At 39.3% G+C, this 19,479-nt stretch overlaps 1 protein-coding gene across 1 annotated transcript; it reads right to left on the reverse strand.

Annotated features, from left to right (window-relative positions):
* Positions 1-1,137: 1,137 nt before the first annotated feature.
* On the reverse strand, positions 1,138-16,999 carry CCNB2 (cyclin B2). Its single transcript, XM_063091631.1, has 9 exons — positions 16,976-16,999; positions 14,959-15,087; positions 14,741-14,854; positions 8,958-9,128; positions 8,705-8,863; positions 6,918-7,154; positions 6,487-6,627; positions 2,378-2,488; positions 1,138-1,248 (listed from the first exon to the last, which is right to left on the reverse strand). The coding sequence occupies exons 1-9, from the start codon at positions 16,997-16,999 to the stop codon at positions 1,138-1,140; spliced, it is 1,197 nt and encodes a 398-aa protein (XP_062947701.1).
* Positions 17,000-19,479: the final 2,480 nt, after the last annotated feature.

Genomic DNA, 19,479 nt, shown 5'->3' on the forward strand with positions numbered 1-19,479 from the left:
TTTGCCACACTCTAGGTTGGGAGAGAATACTGAGGTAAATGAGTTTACTGCAAAGCTCATGCATCTGCCAAGAATTTGCAATGTTTCCCAAATTTATTTGACTAACTCCTTTCTCTCAAAACACCAATTAGCATCTTATCGAACTAACAGTTTGGGAAGATGTTGCTGTAAGAGACTCACTGTGTTTATGGTTTTTGTTTATTTTTAAGTTAGTGGTTGGAGACTGAGGGTGCATTCCCCCTTAGAAACAATGTTAAATGTGATTAAATGCCCATAACAAAAACAAAAAACAAACATTTAACCCATAATGTACCTTTTTTTTTAGCTGAAGCAACACAATGGAGAAAATATATTCCAAGTTTCAATTTTTTTTTTTTTTTTTAAAGATGACCAGTATGGGGATCTTAACCCTTGACTTGGTGTTGTCAGCACCACACTCTCCCAACTGAGCTAACTGGCCATCCCTATATAGGGATTCAAACCCATGGCCTTGGTTTTATCAGCACCACACTCTCCCAAGTGAGCCACACACCGGCCCTCCAAGTTTCAATTTTCTTGAAAATGTCAAGCCCATTTTCTTTCTCCAGCTGTGGCCCATTAGGACTGCTCATTCTGGTCTGAAGCATGCATTTGAGGGAGAGACTCATTGTGAGAGTTGCTCTGGTGGTCATTGCCATAGTGGGCCAGGTATTCCTATATAGGAATTAGAGAACAGTTCAGTAGGTTATGGAAAGACAATTGTAATGGTTATCTCCCATTTTTAATTTTCATAATAAATCTATTCATATTCAAGAAGTTTAGGAATGGGTTAGTGTTCACTGAAGCCAAATTCTAGTTTTTTCTACTTGAGAAAATGGTAGGAAGGTCTTTCCCACAGCCATAAAGGCAATAATTCACATGCTATTCATAATAGCTCAGAAAAACTGGTTAAAGCAAGCTTCCACTGATTTCTGCAGTATAGAATACACAAATAAATACACATGGGATACTTTAAGAAAAATCAATAGCTTTATTTTTCCTGAATATACATTTAGAAAATTGGTCTGAGAAGAGGTTTTATGAAATAGACCAGAGGACTATGTACAAAATCAAGAGTTCCAAACCAGTATGAAAAAGCACCCATGAAGCCATGGCAGCCTAGGACTTTCCCATCAGAGGCGAGGCGAGGTCTTTGACGGCTTTTGAGTTCAGCTGAGGGATCGTGCTGATCTTCAGGAGTTTGCTGCTTGCATACTTATTCTTGACGGCCTGCAGAAGTCGTTTGTGATTAAGCACGTCAGGACCCCTATTTTTTACCTCATTCCTAGTCTAATTCACAAGTATGGAAGGGCCAGAGCCACAGTCTCCACATAGTATGATGATGCCCAGTCACTGAAGCCTATGAAAGCCGTGTGCTCATAACACATGCCTGACCATTTTCTCCATCCCATTAATGAATAAAACCCAGCTGGTAGCGCCTGTGATGGGGTAAAAGGTGTTTTCAAGGTCCAAGGAGCAGGCTCCCCTCATAAACTACCAAAGGGATGGGAGGTGGGAGCTGTGTTTATTATACCTAAATGTTATCAGGACATAACAGGTTCACCGGGACTGGCAGCAATAACTGGCAGTGAAAGTGAGTGGCAACTGGTGCTCAGCAAATCCCAGGCAATACCCTCAGGACTGAAAAACATTACACTCTCACAGTGTGCTAAATCATGCTGAAATTACACGTAAGGAAGCAAATCATGTTGAGAGTACCTGAGACTCTTCTGTGGTACAAATGCCTTTTTTGTCACCAGACCCTTGGTGGGCTCTAATATTTGGTGTCACACAAGTACAGGACAACACCAGGTCTCTGGCTCCTCCTCATAGCTGGGCCACCCAGAGACAGACACTATGCCCCCAGGATGCTTCCTGAATGGGCTTTTTCCCCTCTTCCTTCACCATGCTTGCTAATCAGGTCCCTTTCAGTCATTGCCCCAAAAGATCCTGAAGAAAGGTCCTGAGTAATATCACCTGAATACTCAAGACTTCCATAGAGCCATGTGAGGTGGACTCTTGCTCTTCCCAATCACATGCCCACCAGCCTTCCCTGCTTGCTGAGTGCGCTACCCGGGACGCGGGCACAATAATGAAAGAAATACATTGAACAACTGACTGGCTGACTACAAAATGGGCCTAGACATGATCAGCCTATCTACCCTGTTGCAAAGAAAGTCTGCTTTCAGGGCTTATCATTATGCTCTATCCCCTGCTGCACCAGAAAAATATAAAGAATTTGTGCTAGAACATACTCTCACATATGCCAATCACATATTTACATGAAAATGCAAACACATGCACACACACACAGAACCCCTAATCTAATGCTTTCCACAGCTTAAGAAATAGTACTTACGATGAATTTAGTTAAGTTTTCATTGACTTTCACCACATTTTTGGCCATGTGCTGCATGACTTCCAGTACTTCATTCTCTGTGTATCCCGTGTAATACTGCTGCTTCAAGTTCTGAAGCACAATGCAAACAGAAGGAAGATGTGATTGAGGGACAAGATAAAGCCTCAACTTTAGAAAGGCTCTTACACATGCTGACACTACTTATGTGAAAGCTATAAAAGAATATTCTTACCTTCTAGAAATTCAATCACAGCCCTAACCAGTACCATGGTACCAGCAAAGCTAAGGCAGCCAGTAAATGCAGGATGATTCTGGCCCTGAGACAGGTCTAAATTAAGACATTGTGAGGCTGTTAGCTAAGTCAAGTACCAAAGGTCCTATATGATTATTTTTTAAAGAGGTCGCACAGGTACGCAGGGTACTCCAAGTAACAGCTTTCAGGTTTATCTCTATCACCACACTGAAAGGGGATGAAAAATGGGACAGAGTGAAAACAAAACCAAACCAAGAAGTGCACCCTTTACAGTGCTGGGCACACCCCTCCATCAAAGCCCTGCCAGCAGCAGCTGCTATGAGCTAGTGCTCACATCCATACTGTCAGTCAGGGAAAGAGGTTCAGAATTAAGAGATTAAACTGTACTCTAGGCAACAATCTACCAACTCCAGAAGAACTAAGACTACCCAGGACTCTAGTTGGGCCCTGTGCAGTTAAGCATCAGAGGACAGAGACAACTCAGAGAAGCCAGTACACCCAGCCTCGTGACCTAGCCTCCCAGTGAACAAAATTCAAGCTAAAGGACAGTTGCCGATTGATAAGACTTATCATGTATGAAGATATGTAAGCTGACTTTATTTCGGAGTTGTGACAAAATTCTAAAAGCTAAAATACATTTCTTTCATATGCACAGTATAATTGACAAAGCAAACCACAATTTAATCTTAACCCTAAAATAGCTTAAAGGAAAAAAAAGAATGAAGCAGGAGTAAGTACCAAAATAATCCACAGCTACTGGTATTTTTAAATCAATTCCCAGAAAACTGGGAGGCCAATGTTAATAGTTTTAGAGCCCAAAGGAGCACGTTTAAGAGTAATTTGGCTAAAATGAGCCATTGGTATCATATATCAGTTATTTTTTTGCCCCAAACTTATTCAAAAACTTCCAAATATACAGAAGAATTGAAAGTATGTAATGAAGGGCTGGCCCATAGCTCACGTGGGAGAGTGTGGTGCTGATAACACCAAGGCCACAGGTTCGGATCCCTATATAGGGATGGCCAGTTAGCTCACAAGGGTTAAGATCCCCTTACCGGTCATCTTTATATCGGGGGGGGGGAAAAAACAAAAGAAAGTATATAATGAACATTTGTATATCCTTTGTGTAGATTCATCAATGATTAACATTTTGCCACTTTCTCTTCCTCTCTCTCCCTTTCTATATACTCATATATATGAGGGTACTTCAAAAACTTCATGGAAAGATTCATATTATCTTTTAATTCAATTTTTCTACAAATTTTCTGATGCCCTCTCACAAAGTTTAAATGGGTAATACATAACACAATTTTTGCTGAGCCATTTGAAAGTGAGTTGTAGATATCATGGCACATTACTTCTAAATGTTTCAGAAGCATCCCCTAAGAAATACATTTTTCTACCTACCCCCCAGTCTGCAATACCATTCGCACATAATAAACATCATCAACTATTCCATAACATCAAATAAATTGTCAATATTCTAATTGTTCCAAAATGTCTGTTATATACACATATTTTTTCCCTCAGATACAGGGTCCAATCATGGTACACATAGTACATTGAGTGGTTGTGTCTTTAGTCTTTTTACATTTAAAACAATGCCTACTTTTTTGGCTTTAAATGATGACTTTTTGAAGCATCCAGGCAGTTAACTTGTAGAATGTCTCACATTCTGGACTGGTCTGAGTGTTCCCTCAAGACTGAATTTGTACCAAACATTTTGGCCATGAACACTACATAGGTGATCACGTATGCTTCTTATTGTAACAGAAGGCACGGCAAGTCAGGTGGTCCCCCCTCTCCCCCGTGATGCCAATCTTGGTTACTGGGTTAAGGTGGTAACCACCAGACCTCACTATTATAAAGGCACAGTTTTTCTTCACAAGTAGTAAATATCTGTGGGATGATATTTTGAGACCATATAAATCTTGTTCCCCAAAATTATTTCTTCCAATGATTTTCACATTTATTGTTGGCCCTCGCTTGAATCAGTCATTGCACTGAGAATTTAAAATGGTGGTTTTTTAACTCTATCTTTCTTTCTATTTTAATTAACTGATATTCTGACTTTTTTACAAGAGCCCCTCCACCCATTATTTTATTTTTTGTATCATTATGGACTTGTGATTCTCTTTAATGCATTATAATCTATTACTGTCATTTCTTTTTAATGCTCAAATTTAGTCAGTCAGAGCCCTTTCAAACCAGTTCCTATGTCCTTTTGATGTGACCTCATTGATCTTGGAGAATTTGCTTGCAATCTGTCACAAACTGTTCTAGGCTCACCATGTACTTCCCCTGGTATGGCCCTGAAATCAGCTGCTTCTCTAAGGAGCCCTAGTTTCTAGTGGGTAATGGTATTTAGTAACCAACATACGAGAACTAGTTATGTTCACTGCCACTGGGTTATCATGATTTCTGAACCCTTCTATTATAAATTTACTGATATTTCCAAAATAGATTTAACATTTCAGGGTTTTTCTTTTTCATTAACAATATATAATCTCTTTCTTCTTATAGTGAATTTTTAGTACTTAATAACATGGGTATATTTTCTTTATCCTATAATATACATAAAATAGTGTCAGAATTACAATAACATTACTATTAACAATAAACCTACTAAGTAAACTTTATGTTACCACTTTTGGTCCTTTATCTTTACATCCCACTCGGGATGCAAAGTCAGAATACTGTATTCAAGTTATTTGAATTAATTCTTTCCTCCGTGTTCTGTTAACCAATTTGATATGTAGTTACAGTTTGTTTCTGCTTAACTCCATTTTAGGGTTTGCATAAAACATTTACATTGTTCAAAAGTCAAAAAAGTTACATTACATTTTATAAAAGTCAATAAAAAGTTACAATCAAAAGTCCTCCCCTCCTCAACTACCCTGTTCCCACAGAACCCCATTATCCATTTTCATTAGTTTCTGGTTTATTTTTCCTGTATTTTTTTTAAAATTAGCAAATACATAAATACATATACATTTTCTTACATAAAATGCAGATGACTATATACAATTGCAAGGGGCATGGCTCTGCCATGCTGTACTGGTGACGTTGCATGTATCCATATTGGCCAAGCAGGCAAGGTTTTAACCACAGCAGATCTGTCTTGGCAAATGTTTTGTGACCCTCCTGGAACAGGAAGGGATGGCAGGCTTGGGAGGAGCAGTCCCCAAGCCATCTCCAACTCACTTCCCTATCTCCCCTGGGAGGCTATTCTGAGATAGTTTCTTATCACCTCCCGGGTTTTGAGGAGGTTTTCTTCTCTGCTACTCTCAGGATATAGCTGCAGACTATAAAACTGCTTAGCAGCAGTCTAGAATTGGCTCCTCCACAAGACAGTATCCCATGACCTGCACTGCAGTCATCCCTTTGGTGTGTGAGACAAGGACCTGGGGAGCAGGCATCTTTAGCTACTCATCCGAATCTAAAAGTATCTCATTTTATCTTAACTGGCTAAATAAATCAGCCAGTTTGCCTTGCTCTGTCTTATGTGCTTGACAACTTGTTCATGTCACTTAACAAAACATCCAAGAATTCATGCATATCCATTCTTAGTGGTCTTCCTCATTCTTTACAACTCTACAATACTCTGTTTGAATTGTTCCAAGCAGCTTTCTTTTAGGCCTTTGGACTTTTAGCAGTCACTTCAAAGACAGCGTTATGAAAGTGCTGGTTGGCCGGTTGGCTAAGTTGGTTAGAGCACAGTGTTATAACACCAAGGTCAAAGGGTTCAGATCCTCGTGCCAGCCAGCCACCAAAAAAAAAAAAAAGAAAATGCTAAGGCCTCTCACATCATGATGGCCTAAAACATTGCCTAATTTCTTCTTACATTACCACTCACCCATTTTCCTTGGCCTAGAACCTTCTGAGACAAACAGGAAGCGGCTGCTGCTACCTTAGAAGGGTGATAATGCACCATGTCGTAGTCAACAAGAGTCAGCTCCATCAAATATTTGGCTAACGTGTGCTGTTCAACATCAACCTATGAAAGAACAGCCAGGGACAATAAGAATCACAATTGTTATTACCATCTTATAGAATTCTGGTAGAAGGCCTAGGAACTCAAATCCTTCTCAAGAACTGCTCTATTCCACAATGCACTTTAAGCACAGAACATGAGGACTTTTCTCTTAAGAACTGATGAGATAACCATTAAGATTTATCTATAAGATGCTTCCCGTGAATTCATAAGCTTTCTCTTAATTAGGTCAATGTATCTGGGATGAGACATCAAACAAAAACTAAGTCTCCTACAGAGTTGGAGGTACTTACCTCCCCGGCTTTTGATGCTCGCCTTAAGAAGTGTAGTGGCAAGGGTCGACCCAACTCAAATTTCAGTTCTTTCAAAATTAGAGTTTCCATTTCTCGGATTTGGGAACTGGTATAAGCATTGTCAGTGATATAAACGAAGTCTTCAATATTTGGAGAAAACATCTCCTCATACTTGGAAGCCAAGAGCAGAGCGGTAATCCCAACCAGTTGAAGCTTCTTACGTGATACTGGCTGAACCTAATATAACACAAATGTGTCAAAAGTCACACCTAACAAGAGGATTGGGGCTCTGGGTGGAAAAAGGTGAGATGAAATCAAGTCCTGGAGGAGCGCATGTCATCTGTGCTCATGGCCCTCTTAAGGGCACAAGAGATCTGAATGTTCATAGTAGGCACCACCACTGATCATGGCTGCTCTCTGTTATTGAGTACTATGTGCAGGCACAGTACTAAGATTCCCACACATCATCCCATCCAATCCTCACAACAACTCTAGGCGTAAATATTTTTGTCCTTAATTACAAATAGATGGCCTGAGAAGAGATTCAGTCACCAGCCCAAGCTCACTCAATTGCCAAGTAGAGAAGAATCCAAGCCTGAGAATCAAGCTCCTAGTCACCCTTCCTCCTCGAGTGTCCTTACTTGAGTGTCTATGGCAGCTCAGACCTTCACTCAGTGTGGTCTGAATTGAGATGAGGACAAGCAAAAAAGTGACAATGTAATGGATAGCTCAAACATTTCCTTAATTCTCACCAAAAAACACACCAGCATGCAGCTTGAAAATTTTTCAACAATGCTTCTGAATCAGGGAAAATCTCAGTCTAGGGTGTATTTCCCTTAATTTCCTTTTTTTTTTTTAAACTGGGGTTTTGCTTTTCTTTCTTCAACTCTTGTTATTGAAAAATCTACCTAAAATATTACTGTGCTTTCCTGCCCAATGAGGATTACACACTGAAAACTACTAAATTTATAGTTACTTATGATTTTGCAGTATGATATAGAGCATATAGTGCCATTATCATAAACATAATTATTACTATATATTGTTGGACAGAATCTGTACCTGATCTAATCCCATATCATGAATGTTTATGTAAATAAATAAATCCTTATCTGCAGGGCTACCATTTGGTAGCAACACACTAGCAATTTAAATCTGGTGTCTCTTCTAACTGGTCTGTGTCTGTGCATTACCAGTTAATATTTTGAAGATCACTTTTGCCTCTCATCTTATTTTCTTACATTCCTCTTTACTTTATGCCTTACATTCTCAGTCCATTCCACACACATACCCCCCTGTTCCTTTTAAAAAAAAATTCTGCCTCCTTCCTCTTCTACAGTGATTCAATGCCATAGCTGGCTGAAAACGTTTGAGGTTCTCTAGCCAAACTCCTTATTTTTCAGATGAGAAAACTTAACACCAGAGTACCAATCTATGGAAACTGTGTAAGAAGGCCTGGAAAACCAGTGCCCAAAGGCACTACAGGCTTCAGATTGACTGTCAGACCATCTGATGATGTATTTCCTCTGATGAATGACTGGGGCAATGTAGTATTTCCTGAGCAATTTTTAGCAGGCTGACTTTACGGAAGTGTCATGTTGGTCAGCATCACCAAAGGCTTGACACACTTGGACTATTTCCCTTTTTAGCACCTGCAGTTCTTTGGCTTCTCATAAATTGGCTTTTGGTCTTTTCTTCAGAGGTACCTCACCTTAGCTTTCTATCCCCACAGTATGAAGGCAATGTTCAATTAGCCACTGGCACAAAGTTCCTGAAGCCACACTTACCTGTAAAAACCGATCTATGATGGCAACACACATGTACAGAGTCTCCTGCAGAAGCCTAAACTTGGAGTGGACTTGCACCAGCCAGTCAACCAGGATGGCACGCATACGTCCATTTATATCTCTTCCATCTAAGAAGTGTGGGCTTATGGATTGCAAAACCTGTTGGTGAAATTACAAGTTTAAAAAGCTGACCTCATTTCCTTGTGGTAAATTCCACGCTGCTTGTACAACCCAAACACAAAGGCCCAGTCACCTCAAGCTGCCTTAGATACTGGTAGATATCCTTAACGTAGTCACTGCAGAGCTGAGGGTTCTCCCAATCTTCATTATCAATATCCTCGATTTTGCAGAGCAAGGCATCGGAAAAAGCTTGGCAGAGGTTCTCTTCCTTCATGGAGATATCCTCAGGTGTGGGAGAAGGACCCTACATCAACAAATTAAATTCCACATATTACTACCTTAGAAGCAGCCTTAACCACAAATACAAGCAGAGCAAACCGGCTTAAATATCAGTATAATACGCATTTTTGAAATATGTGAAAGCCAAAACAACTAAATTTCATGGTAAGAGGTAAATAACTCAAGACAGTAGATAAAGTTTTTAGAGAGACACTGTGTTTAAAACTCTAATTCAAAGTAACATCCTAAGTCCTCACGATGGCTTATGGACCCTATAAAATCCATGGTCTGGACCCCCACCCCACCGCCCCTTCTATTGCCAACCCATCTCCTACTTCTCTCCCCTTGGTTCGCTGCACCCCAGCCTCCTGGACGGTCTCTCCTCACTGCAGGCAGTCTCCCTCCACCCAGAATGCTCTTGCCCTTGTATCCACATGGGTCATTTCCTCACCTTCTTCAAGTTTTGCTTAAATGTTACCTTCTCAATGAGCTCTATTTTGACTCCTATTTAAAATTACCACCTGCCTCCAATCCCTGCCCTCCCCATACCAACACACATATCTCATCTCTTACTGTGTTTTTTTTCTAGTAGAAACTATAACTAATATAGTATAGAGATTATTTACACGTTATGTATATTTTCTTTCTACCTCTGCTAGAAGGTAAACTCTATAAGCTTACATTTATTTAAATTGGTTTTGTCCACTAAGGTACCTCAAATGCCTTTATAATCCCTGACACATAGTAGGTGCTTAATAAATGAAAGAAACTTGACCACCTTGGTTCAGAGATTACCAGAGCTGATTATTCACTTTAGTAGTAGGCTCTTCAAGCATGTTTTCTTCACCTAACTTATTCTAAGTTAAGAAATTGTTTGGCAACTAAAAAAGCAGAAAAGCATGCTCCAGTCTATGAATAAACTAGGAGGCAGAAGCAAAGACTGAGCAAGTATATGACCCAGTACTTTACTTTCTTACACTGTGTAATTATTTATAAAAATCACACAAATTAGAAATTTATAAAGTAAGTTAAAGCAAGTGTTTAGTAATAAAGTATAAAATAAACCATTACTCTTAAAAAGAATAAAAAGTACTTCTTAAAGTAAAGCCTAACAGGATGGCTAGGCTATAAATAATATGTATTAAGGTAACAAAATATAAAAAGAAAGAGGAGGCTGTATAATAAAACAGGCAATTTTAATTTACATTAAAGTTCAGTTATCATAATTTCCAGTCTTAGGGAAGGATACAACAATAACCCCCCGCCAAAAAAAAAAAAAAAACAATAGCAGTTCGAAACATGCCCTTCTCTCTTAAATCAAAGATCTTAAACTGAGGAAGAGCCAGTAAGTAAGAGGTATGTGGCTATACATTTCATTTATTCAAGATCCTGAGAACCTCAAGGGGCTAGAATGAATGAGAAGAGGTACATGGTGGTACCAGAGAGAGTAAGACCGAAAGGACCACGGACAGGTAAAAGGAAAGCAAGTGCAAAGTGTCAGCAGGAGCAAAGAAAGCAAAGGTGATCTGGGAGCTGCAATTGCTTTGGGATGGTGGGAAGATAGCGTGTGAGGTATGAGAAAATGGGCTGGAAAGGTGAACAAGAACTTTGCTAAGGAGCTCACATTTTATCTGAAGGTAAAGTGAAACCACTGAAGGAATTTAGCAAGAGTGACTGGAATCAGATGTACATTTTAATAAGCACACATAGTTTCAGTTTCAGGCTTTTTCTGAGGATGAGCGCTGTAAACTCCCCACCATTCCCCCTTGGGAAGGGCAGTCAGTCCCAACAAGTCTGGTTTAAGGAGTCAGAGGTTATCCTCACATGCTTCACGTGCTGTCTTAGCGGTTTGGAGTGTTTATCTATGTCCTATTCAGAAGTGCATCTGAGTTTAGCAATATCCATAAGCCAGCAGGATAAGACAGGATACTTGATCTGGCCCTTAATTTAGAATTGCTTGAAAGCATTCCCTTTGGACTCCCAGAAAATTTAATGATTCTAAGACCCTACTATCAGGTAGTTGCCCAAGCCCTATGGGCCAGCTGAGCAATCCTCTGTCCAGTGTCTGCTGCATACAAAGTTTAAAAATCATGTCAACTAGTTAACTGTCACAAATTTTTGCGCAACAAAAGTGGTCTGTGAATAAAAACCTTCAAACTAGATTAATGAATGAGTTCTATGGGTTATTGGAGACAACTAAAAAGTCAGATCAGAAACAGCAAAATGTGAAATCGTGCTCAACTTGAGAAGCTTCTGTTGGGTAAGAAGCTAAGTAGAGTGAGTAAAAGTTTCTGAAGTTCTCCTAGTACCAACATTTACTGAGTTGGGACTGTTGAGAGGATGGATTAATATTAACATGCAAACACATAGGTGTTCACACAAGTTTTGATAAAACACAGAGTTCCTTTATTTATCAAATTTATGAAAGATGAACAATGCCAATTAAGTACAACAGAGAAGGACCTTAAATAAATCCGTTGATTCCGATAAGTTCATGATTTGTAGCAATAAAGATGTACATGCGCATACAGAGGCACACACGATTATTGAAAGGCAAAACTCACTTATTGTAATTAGCTTGAGGAATGCAATGGAATGGAAATTTGGGGGAGGTAACAATGAGCTGACCTTTTATTCTGTGAACTCTATGTACTTCTTTATTGTTTTACTATTATTTCATGAATGCTTCTTGTAAAATCAAAATAAAAGTCACTTTTTTTTGAAAAATGTGGACAGTTGTGCTTATTTCCCTTTTGTATACAGTTTTGGTATTAGAGAAAGTTAGGCTATAAAACATTCTTATACTTTAGTAATGAATTTGGTGTTTAAATCAAATCCGTAAATCTAAAACCTCATCAGAATTTTTAGCTGCGACTTCCTGGTGTATCTCCTAAGCTTGCTTCTGTCTCTGTGATAGATACAACCCACTCTTTTACTCCTAAGTTCCCCAATTTGACTGGGAGCTACCTGGAGGCCAAGTCAATGGTTTATCCAACTTGTCTTCCTAGCACCTTCTTCCTTTTAAACTACTCAGTGTATAGCAAAACCTCATCAGTCAGCAAAAATGCTGTTCTCCAAAAATTGTGGATGATAAGCCTCTGCGAATACCTGTGAATGGCTAGAACTCTTTCGAGTTCTCAGCCAGGGACCTTTGTGATTCAGTTTTGCAGAAAGGATGTGTGAATTCCAGTTAGACGTCTGAGCAATCTGCTTTCAGGGACACATGGCTTATGTTATAATCTTTCCTTGAAAACTGCTAGAATCCTATGTGTTCAACTGGCATTTCCACGACTTCAGGGATTGGCTAAAAAGGAACAGCGATGACTCTACAGATAGACCAGGTAACAAAGTAAAAGTCAGAGGGCTGACCAGAATCAGGCAAGAAGGGCTCACATGCCAGAAGGTGGGGTTCTATCTAAATTGTGAACTTAATGGTTCCTTCACTACTGTGTTTCTCAGAGAGAAGCACACAGGTTGAGCATCTCCAATCTAAAAAACCAAAATACTCCAAAATCTGAAACTTTCTGAGTGCCGACATGGTGCTCAAATATTTCTGGGTCCCAAGCATTTCGGATAAGGGATACTCAAACTGTATTTGTGTTAGAAATAATTGTTGTTCATTAATCCCTGATAATTTTTTTTTTTAATAAGATGACCGGTAAGGGGATCTTAACCCTTGACTTGGTGTTGTCAGCACCACGCTCTCCCAAGTGAGCCAATCGGCCATCCCTATACAGGATCCAAACCCATGGCCTTGGTGTTATCAGCACCGCACTCTCCTGAGTGAGCCACGGGCCGGCCCAATCCCTGATAATTTCTAAAACTGTAATATCCAGCTATATGTTTCAACCATGGAAGTAATTTTTATACATACTGAGCTACAGGTCCATAATGCTTTATCTGAAACACAGTGGCCTCAATTTTGACAGGAAGCTAGAGAAAAAAGGAGTCTGCCAAGGAGACATTGAGTAAAGGGAACCCAGAAAAGGTGTTGTGGAGGTAACAGAAGGAAACAATTTTTTGTTTCTTTCATAAGTTTTTTGATTCTTTGCTTTTTTTTTTTAATTGGCTTTTTTTTCTTCTTCTCTGATTTGAGCAATAATATGTACCTATGGTGAAAGTGAAAATTTTAAGGAAGAAATGAAAATCAATCTTAATTTCAACATAATACTAAAAAATAACTACCATAAATATTTTTTATTTAAATGCACACTTTTAAAAGCAAGTATGGGGTTGCACTGTATATATTGTGTTATAATCTGATTTTTCCACCTAATGTTATGAGCATTTTGACATCTTTAAATAGTCTACTAAAGCATGAAGATATTGATGGTTGCACGGTATTTCATTAAATGGACTTGACGAATCTCCTAATACAGAATATTTCTGTAAGATATGAGATATTCATTCAAGCACTATTTAAAAGTCCTTGACTATCCCTCTGATTATTTTCATTGGATAAATTGTAAAAACAGACTTAACGGTATGTAGAATAACTGTTTGAAGTATAATGCCAAATTGCCCTTCTTCGATGTGGGAGGAATTTTGCACAACAGATAAAAGATCCAACCTCAACTTCTGCTTCTTCACACAAGTCTTTTGAACCCATTTAGACCTGCAGACTCCGTGATCAAAGGACATGGGTACAGGCCTATTTCCACTTTGGTGCCTTGATTTTTGTTGCTACTTTGTTTCCCAAAAAAGGTGCCCTTTTCTATCGGCTTCTCTCTAACCTTAAAAATCCCACTTATTCCATGAAATTTACCCTGACCACTCCATTCCTTAGTGTTCTCTCCCTCCTGTAGGTGCACTTTCCCAAAGACAGCACTTACGTCTATCCCAGTCTTCTGGCATTCAGTTATATATTGCCCAGGGGCATCTAACATCATTCCCTAGGATTATTAATTTAATTTTCAGACACATATGTCCCTTCTAGATAAGTCCCCTGAAGGCATGATGTCTCTTAAGCAGCCTTAACACCAATGGATATGTATTGTAAGTACACAATATACATATTTCTCAAATATATCCAATGTTTTATTTTGAAAAATTTCAAACATTCAACAGTATATATTTTTTGAGCTGGAAAGAGTGAAGTAATTATTGTTATATCCTCAGTACCTACAACAGTGCCTGTCTCGTGGTAACTACATAAGTAATTTATGAATGAGAGCATGCATGAACTTGAACATCGTGGAAGGTAAATAGGCTAGTGGATCCACTAGCATTCTAACTCCAAATGAGCTAACCAGTTATGAAGACAATTTATTAACATAGAATTCTGGTGTTACCTTTCTCTTACATGCATTTCTCAGAAGTGTAGACTTTGAAAGCCTTCACTGGCAAGTTCATTCTTACAGTGGATTATTTTAATAAAACCCATCAAATTTCACTCTGGGATCACTAGATTTATCTGCATATTAAGGTGATTAACTTTATTATTCAAGGTCATAACATTAAATTATGGTACCATCACTAAAAAGGTGTATATACTCATTTTCTACACTGTTGTTTTCAAAGTAGAGCTCTAGCTGTGAATGTTCTTCAAAAGTTGCAATGATGATAAAGACTACCCCTGCAGTCTGGCTAAAAACAATCTACTTCATTATGTGTGTTTGTAAATTCAGAACTTCCTACCTTTGGGGCCAACATTTCCATCTGTACTGGTTTCACAGAAGCAGTAGGTTTCAGTTGTTTGTTGACATTTGTTGTTTTGGTGGGTTGAACTGGTACTTTGGTGTTCTGAGCTTTCTACAAGGAAAAAGAAACATGAATAGGGCAATAAAACCATTGTAGTCCCTTAGTGCTATACAGAATCAGTCTCTGTATGCACATTTGGTCTTCATGGTTGTTACCTTAGCTACTTGTGCTGCTCTGGTTGTAACTCTATTTCCAATCTCTTCTAAAACAGCCCTCCTAATAGTCACATGACTCTTAGCTTTAGAATTAACTCCTGTGTCAATATTCTCCAAATCACCAGACACCTAAAAAAAAAAAAAAGTTAATGAAGTGTTGAGACAATTTAAAATACTTGCTAATGCCAGACACTCAAATTTAGAATTGCTTTGGGGAGATGAATATGTTGAGATCTACCTGCAAGAGGGAAAAGTTACATTTTAGAAAGTCTAAAATGCTATTGTGATTGATAGCATAACTCTAAATTAATCTACTAACCTTGCAAAACTATTTTGAGTATTCAAGTGGGCCTGTAAGAGAACTTCAAAGTCTCACAAATAAATGATTATTTCTCATATAGCACCCATGTCAACTTGTTAAAGTTCCCTGTAAATTGAAGGCATCTTGTTAAAAAGCTTTCTTTACAGAGATTGGTAACAAGTGCAGTTAAGATAAAAAATTGTAAAGCTATAATATTAATAGTTAATAGTAGATCTAGTTGTTTAAAAACCAGATGTTTAAAACCTAGACTAGCTTTAATTTTTATGTCATTCTAGAAAAGCTCCTGAAGACATGATCTTTTAGAAATACAGCCTTTTAAAATGAGGTTGCCATAGCATGGATTCTCTCTTATATTAAAGATACTTAGAATGGGAATAGTTTTCTTGGGTAAAATAGTTTTAGCTCTCAAATTCAGGGAAGATTGGAATTGTATGAAATAAAAACTTTCAATTGATTTTAACCTGCTTTAGACTGAATATGCTCAGAAACAAAACTTGCTAGGAAAAGCAAGTCATACAAAAAAAGCTTATTTTATTATAGAAGTGATAAACATTTCATGAGAAAAAACAGCATGTCCTATCCCTGAGAGTTGGGGGTCTTAATCCTAATAAAATTCCTAAGAGGGGTTTGAGTGTATCTACCAGAATAGACAGAGAGGCCAAGAAAAATGTAAGCCTTCCCTTAATAAAAAGAATTTGACTATTAAGTAACTTTATAGAATAAGTTAGACAAAAATTATTTGTCAGTTGGACTTAGATCCACAAAAGGATACCTATTAAATACCAAATGCATTCAATCTACTACAATTCGCAAAAGTCATACTGTTCAATTTCTTCCAGCATCAGTTGCCAATTTGAAAAAGTGTTTGAAAGTTTAAAGCTTATGGGTTAAAGCCTGGTCGTGTGACTAAGTTTAAATACATCTGGAAGGAGAAACTGGCAGCTTTTAACTAGCCTTATAGCCAGGATGACGGAACTCAGGTGTATCAGGGCCCTCTAGTCTTCAGCAAAGGAAAAGTAGATCTGGGTACAATTCAAGCTCACAGGGAAAATACCCCAAACACCGTAACACTTCGATTTTTGCAAGGATGAAATAAATTAATTTGAACACTTACCTCTCAGTCTACTATACTGGGTCAAATAATAAGCAAAATCTCTATTACACTTGAGTAAAGAAAGTAATAATTTGAAGGAGACAATCCTATACGTTAGTGAACTTAGCCTGGAAGACTTAGCGCGCAGAAAAAAATGGGAAACTCATGCAAAGCGAAATGTGAAAAATCCAATCCTTCTCCTCCCCGCCCCCACCACAGATCCCTTAGCTGGCAGGGAGTTATGAAAACCGAGGAAGGAAATCCTAAGAGCCTGCATGTAGACAGCTCTCTAGCAACAAAGGCCTTCGGGAATCGGGGATCGTTCGCTGAGTACTAGCCGGGCTCAGGAGGCTCACTTGTCAGGCTTCGCTCCGCTTCTCCCCACCCGGGGCAGCGAGGGCGAACCGGAGAGCGAGACCCAGGCGGGGAGAGGCCGACCAGAGAGGACAGGCCGCAGGGGAAGAGGGGCGCCTCGGAGAAAGGAAGAGCAGCCACGGTAGGGACGCAGAAACTCGGAGCTGAAGAGAGAGGAGGCAGGGGCGGGGAGGGGACCACGGGGCCACAGTCCCCGCTCGAGTAAGGGGGTCGCCGGGCCCACTCACCGTCGGGCGTCGGAGCAGCGCCATGAGGGACGGGGAAGGCAAGAGTGCCAGCCCGGCCCTGGGAGGGACGCGGGCTGGACAGGGAGGGCACTGGCGTCCGCGGCGCCGCTAGGGCCACACTCCTGCCCGCACCGCTGGGGATCTCCGGCGATGTCGCCTGGTTCCAGGATTCAAATACCGCGCCGCTCGCGCCCCATTGGGCGTCCTTACGCACGGCGCGCCCTTCTCATTGGCTAAACCGGGAGGCTTCCCGCACGCTGATTGGCTGATTTTTCTTAAACCGTTTGGGTGTCATAACAACTGTTTGGGTTTGGGGTTTTTTTTCTCCCTACAGTTTTGTTAAAAAAACCCCGGTCTCTGACATCAACAAAAATATGCCTCACTGGGAAAGCAGACGTGGGACCCCTTCTCCGAACTTGGACAAGGCCTCACCTGCGTTTGGCCTCACCAAACGTCTCTGGACGTTTGTGCTGGGTGGGCGGAAGTTGGTTCTAGGGAACACTCTGGAAATGCCATTTCTGACCTCGATCCCTCTTCGGAAACGTCGAGTTAGAGCTTAGGTTGGGTTGGCGTGGGTCGTGGGACAGGAGCTTCTGGGTTGCTCAGGGCTGCAGCGTGTTAGGTGTCTGAGACTCCAACGTGTGCTAAAGGAGGGGAAATGGTGGCGTTTACTCAGAAACCAAGATTCCCTGGAGAGGCAAAAAAAAAAAGTAGTAAAAGCGAAGCGATCTGCGTGCCTCGCGCTTCTTGTAAGCTCTCCATTATATTCCCAGGACCTAGTACATATACCTTTGGTATGTGGTGGGTGCTCAATAAATATTCGCCGAATAAATGATGCTATAACGTGTGTAAGATATAAAAATGAGAAGCAAGGTGTGACCCTACTCTTGAGCAGAAGGATGGAAGGGTCAGGGTAGTCCAAAGAGATTTTAAAATGAGGAAAGGGAAGAAGAAAAGAGGAAAGGAAAGGTCCAACACCCACGGCAAAGGCGGTGGAATGACTCGATATCAGGCTCCATCTGAGAATCTGAGAAACCTTTCCCGTCACTCCTTCTCCTTAAAAATGGTTCACTACTCCGTTACTTGGGTACTAACGATCAGTGTGGTTGGATGAGCCTTAAATAAAATGAAGTGAGCTGGATTAAATTCCTTCCATTGCCCCAATCCCTATTGTCTGTAGGGCATCTGACATTACTGAACCTGTTTCCTGAAACAGGAATAATTGCAGCTACTCTATAAAAAGATATTAGCATATTCAACATCCTCTAACTAAAAATTAGGTATCCTATGGAAAAGTCTTAGGAAAGAAAAATAGATCTGTTTTAGTGCACTAGAATTGTAAGTAAAATTATATTTTTGCTTTATTGTTATGGTATTGTGTTATCAAAAGATACAACTATAACAGTGACAATCCTTGCTGACTCACAGTTAGGGCTTTGTAAACAGAAATGTTATGAATGGTGAAGTGCTTTTATTAACTGACTAGACATTGCCAAAATCAAATAATTCAATCCATATTACCAGATTGTATCTTTATTAAAAATAAAGTAATGTTTCTTGTTGTTTTGTATCTCTCACCGCAAATAACCTAGAACGTACACTTTTTGATTCAACTTTTTGTTTAAAGCACAGTAGTCTTTCTATACAGGGGATACACTCCAAGACCCCCAACGGGTGCCTGAAACCACAGATAGTATCAAACCATATATACATTATGTTTCTTTCTATACATACATACATATGATGAAGTTTAATTTGTAAATTAGGCACAGTAAGAGATTAATAATAACTGATAATATAACAATTACAACAATATACTGTTCACAATTTCACAGATAGAAGATTCATTCTTACTGTAGATTTTAGAAACCTCAGCACATGATTTTTTTTTTTCTTTCCTTAGTAAGTTGAGAACTTTCCCCTTTTCATTTCATTTTTCCCCCATTGGAGAGTTTTATTTGACATGGAGATCAGAAGGAAGCTACTGGTGACATTTTCTCCTTACCCACCCAAGGAAATATTTAAATTGTGGTTTTGTTCATTATAAAAATAGTATATATTTATTGTAAGAAGACTGCCAATTCCAAGTATTGGTGAAGATGTAAAAGAACTAGAATTCTCATACATTAGTAGTCCTAGAACACTCATACTTTACTGGTAAGGATATAAATCAGTTCAAACACTTTGGAAAACTATTTAGCAATGTCTACAAACATTAAACACATACGCCAAACCTAGCAATTCCACTCCTCAGTATTTACCCAGGAGAAATAATTGCGTATGTTCACCAAAAGACTTGTACAAGAATGTTCATAGCAACTTTATTCACAAGAGCCAAAAACAGGAAACAATCCAAATGCCCATCAATGGTAGAATGGATAAATTGTGGTATAATTATACAATGAAATACTACACAGCAATCAAAGAAAAAACAACAATAACTGCTACACTCACCAACATGGATGAATCTCAAAAACATATGTTGAGTGACAGGAGCCAGACAC

The sequence above is a fragment of the Cynocephalus volans genome, chromosome 3, assembly GCF_027409185.1.
Source record: "Cynocephalus volans isolate mCynVol1 chromosome 3, mCynVol1.pri, whole genome shotgun sequence".
In the NCBI taxonomy this organism is placed as follows: Eukaryota; Metazoa; Chordata; class Mammalia; order Dermoptera; family Cynocephalidae; genus Cynocephalus; species Cynocephalus volans.